Consider the following 4019-nt stretch of genomic DNA (forward strand, 5'->3'; position numbering starts at 1 on the left):
ATAAAGTTTAATGTTACAACTAATCGTGGATCCCTTTAAGAACATTAGATTAATTTTCTAATTAACTAATGATTATCTATGAACATTGACTAATAAACTATTAAAAATGATTGAATAACGCATATTAAAACAGAAGAAATTAAATGATAAAACTATAAGCATTGATATGTTCTGTTATCATTAACTCGTAAATTTCTAAACATGTCCAAAACACAAATGCGAAGTTAGAGAGCCCTTGAAAATTAAAGACAAAAAATCAGACATATTAAAAGGGTTTAAGCATTTGAATTATACATGTTTGAAGGAGAAAAACAACTGAAGTTTTGTTTATTTTATCTTATCAGACAGAAAATTCCTTGAGAAAATGTCTTGTTCTCAGAGGAAAGGAGAGGCAAAGCTTTTATTTTTTTATAGCTCTCAGAGAGAGCTGAAACAGTTCAGTCTGGGAGAGGAGTGCTTTGACCTCAGGAGGTCAAAGGTCAACCAGTGGYGAGATGAGGTGAGGTGAAATGGGCGTAGCACTGTTCAATAGGCCTGACTCTATGCTGGAGGGAAGAACAGGTTGCTCGAAAACCTCCAAAACTTTTCTGCTTTGTGTGTAAGCTGCTTGTGTCATATGCACTAATGCACCCCCATACCATCAGAGACTGCATTTGGAAATGTGCACTGATAATTTATTTTATTTTATTTATTTACCGTTATTTAACCAGGCAAGTCCCATTTAGATCTCAGATCTCTTTTTCAAGGGCGGCCTGGGCCTGAAGAAAACCTATTGTACGTTTTTGTGGGGTGGGGGAAACCGGAGTACCTGGAGAAAACCCACACAAGCACAAGGAGAACATGCAAACTCCACACAGACAGACCCCAGGTCCGAGCTGGCGATCGAACCCAGGACCTTCTTGCTGTGGGGCGTCAGTGCTAACCACTGAGCCGTCGTGCTGCCTAATAATAATATAATATATAATAATATGATAATAATATAATAATAATAATATTGAGCACAGGCAGGATGGTCCCTCTCCTCTTTAATATGGAGAACTCAGCGTATATGTGGTGTGTTCATATAAAGGTTAGAGGTGAAAAAAGTATTTGTTTGTCAAGTAGAAGTTTAGATACTAGGGTTTAAAAATACTTCTGTTTTACTCAAGTAAAAGTACTGGTTTTAAAACTACTTCAAGTAAAAAGGTAAAAGTAATTAGAGACTGATCTACAGGTATTTTTTAAGGCCGATGCAGATGAATTTGATATCAATCTAACCAATCTCTGATATCTGCTGATGTTATTTTGGACCGATTCTTTAAGACAAATTTTGCTTTTTCTTCCTCCATTTTCATGATAAAATGGCATGAACAAATGTTACACAGGTCTCAATTTTAACAAAAAATAATAATAATAGCAAAATGAACAAAACAATAACAAAAGGATGACAAACAATGTAGTAGAACAATAAAAGTAAACTTAAGATTGTTTGTTTTTAATGTATTGGGGAATGAAGAAAAACAGAAGAAAAAACAAAAAACATAAAGGGCAAAAGCAGCACTAATCTTAATATTAGATGCACTAACCCTAAAGCACTAACTCAAATACTTAGGTCCCCTAATTCTAAAGCACTAATGCACTGAAAATTTTAGCAAAAGCTCATTCTAAAGCACTAAAATAATCCAGTTGACACATGGAACATTCTTCAGTCAAACAATATTTACTGTGTGCAGAATGTTGTCATTTAGTGCCCTGGATGGGCCAAATGGGAGCCACTCGCAGGCCACATTTGGCCCGCGGGCCTTAATTTTGTCACCTGACCTTGTAGATAAGTGACACATATGAACAAAATGTGACAGCTTTCATCTTCTTCTATAATGATGATCAATAACATTTAAAGACCTCAGTTAGTGCTTCAAAATTTAGCCCATAAATTTAGCAAGTGCTAATCCACTAATRAATTTGAAAAATAGCAAAAGCCCTAAAGCACTAATCAGGAAATTAGTTCCCCTGTTAGTGCTTTAGGGGAACTGTGCCCACCACTGGACAAAAGCTTAGGCTGCGCCAAAAATAATGCACAATACCCCCTCCCTATAAAACATTTGTCCAAAGACCATAAATGACGATAATGTATAATTATAAAGTTCAAGTTGAACACTTTAGGATGCACTAGTTTCAGCTGCTTATATCTCTGCCACGGGTCATCTTCATACTAAACTCCACATCTGACATGCTGGAGTGACCTGGTTTGTGTCGTACAGGTGGTGGATCAACAAACCAATAGGATGTCAGAATGGAATAGAGTTGGAGCTGGATTGAAAAAGGAGTAACAGGATATTTCTTTAAAACATAAGGAGTTCGCTGAAAAATAATTACTTCAGTAAAGTTAAACAACATTTCTACTGAAGTAATGAAGTATTTTGCTGCTGACACCTCGTCATATGGCTTCTTTTTACATGATTGCAGATGGCGTGGTGAGATGAAGTGCTCCTGAGCCGTGCGGTCCTGTCCAGCACAGAATCAGAGCTGCTCTACATTCAGCAGAGATCACAGACGTCCAGTGTTAACTTTCAGCTCAGAGATTTGAAAACGTTTGATGTCATGAACTGTAGAAGACAGGATGTTCAAGTCTTCCCAGTTTTACGAAAGCTCTTACAATTCTGACTTTGTTCCAGTAAGATTAACCTCTTTAAATGTTCTCCTTATACCCACTCCTCCTTTTGATCTGATACAAACGAAGCTAATTAGCTGCAAAATGTTCCTCCAGCTGTTTCCTTTTCACACCACGTTCACAATCATGGCTCACCTTTTTGATACGTGTTGCCATAAAATCCAGAATTACTTTATTATTTTATAAAGGTTCATTTTTTTATATTGTTACTGTGTTACACTGTGAATAAAACATTGATTTATAAGATTTGAATCATTGAATTCTATTATTTACATTTAACACTACCCCATCTTTGTCACATTGTTAACAAAAAGTAGATTTTTTTATTCCCCCCAACTTTAATGCTGAATATTCTCTACTCTGAACAAAGTTAGTTTTAACTCTTAAGTTTGTGATTTTAATTGTAACTTACCTATTACTGTAGTTAAGTTAGACTGTTTTAGCAAAATATCTCCTGAACCACTGGACAGATTTTAATGAACAAATCACTGAATCATCTACAACTTTAAGAGCTAACTCATTTCAAGATGGACAAGTCAATTTATATTTTAAAAAATCAGTTAATTTTACAGATAAAGAGCTAAAGGTGTTGTAGTTGGCTCATTAGCAACACCTGTTAGAATGACATCATCAAGGAGACGAAGCCTCGTGCTATTTTCAATGCTTAAATACAGTTTTACCTTCAATAACAAGAAGTTTAGAAAGGGGGGGGGGGACAGATTTTCACAGGGGAACTGAATTTCGTACAACACCGGCTTCAGGACTTCTTACTCACTTTCCCTGTGGATGAGACCGAGCTGAGTCGGCTCGGGGATTTAAACATTGGACTAGAGCTCAGACCACCTCAGAAAATAACTAAACCAGCGACTATCGTCCACATTGTGCGCAGACCAGGCTGACAGCGGGCTGTTTGTTTGACACCCAGCTTCGGTGGTCCGACTTCACCGGAACAATCAGAGGGACCCCGAAATTATTTAACGTGCAACTGAAAAACTTACCTCGGTGTCAGAATCTCAGGCATTTTGCTGTGAACTTCAGGGGACAACAGGGCAGCTAGTAACTCAAAAGAAGCCTGCTCAACAGCACTTCCGGGTTTCTTCTTCCGGTCTGCTCGGACCTTCAGACTCGACGTGTAGATGTCAGAGAGCCTCGAACGGGCTTCAGTTTTATGTTTTATGTGGGGGGTTCTCCGGGAGTATGGGGTACCGGGCCACTTGATACGGGCTGTCAGGTCCTTGTACGACCGGTGTCAGAGTCTGGTTCGCATTGCCGGCAGTAAGTCGGGTTCGTTTCCGGTGCTGCCCTTTGTCACCGATTCTGTTCATTACTTTCATGGACAGAATTTCTAGGCGCAGCCGAGGTGTTGAGG

At 38.3% G+C, this 4019-nt stretch overlaps 1 protein-coding gene across 1 annotated transcript in view; it reads right to left on the reverse strand.

The window, feature by feature from the left end:
• The window catches only part of scp2b (sterol carrier protein 2b), a 16761-nt gene extending 12893 nt beyond the window's left edge, over positions 1-3868 (reverse strand). The window contains exon 1 of the mRNA XM_014024674.1: positions 3649-3868. Within this exon, the coding sequence (XP_013880128.1) occupies positions 3649-3671 (23 nt within the window). The 5' untranslated portion in view covers positions 3672-3868. The remainder of the gene's footprint in view (positions 1-3648) is intronic.
• Positions 3869-4019: the final 151 nt, after the last annotated feature.

This window comes from Austrofundulus limnaeus, unplaced genomic scaffold, assembly GCF_001266775.1.
Source record: "Austrofundulus limnaeus strain Quisiro unplaced genomic scaffold, Austrofundulus_limnaeus-1.0 Scaffold435, whole genome shotgun sequence".
NCBI lineage: Eukaryota > Metazoa > Chordata > Actinopteri > Cyprinodontiformes > Rivulidae > Austrofundulus > Austrofundulus limnaeus.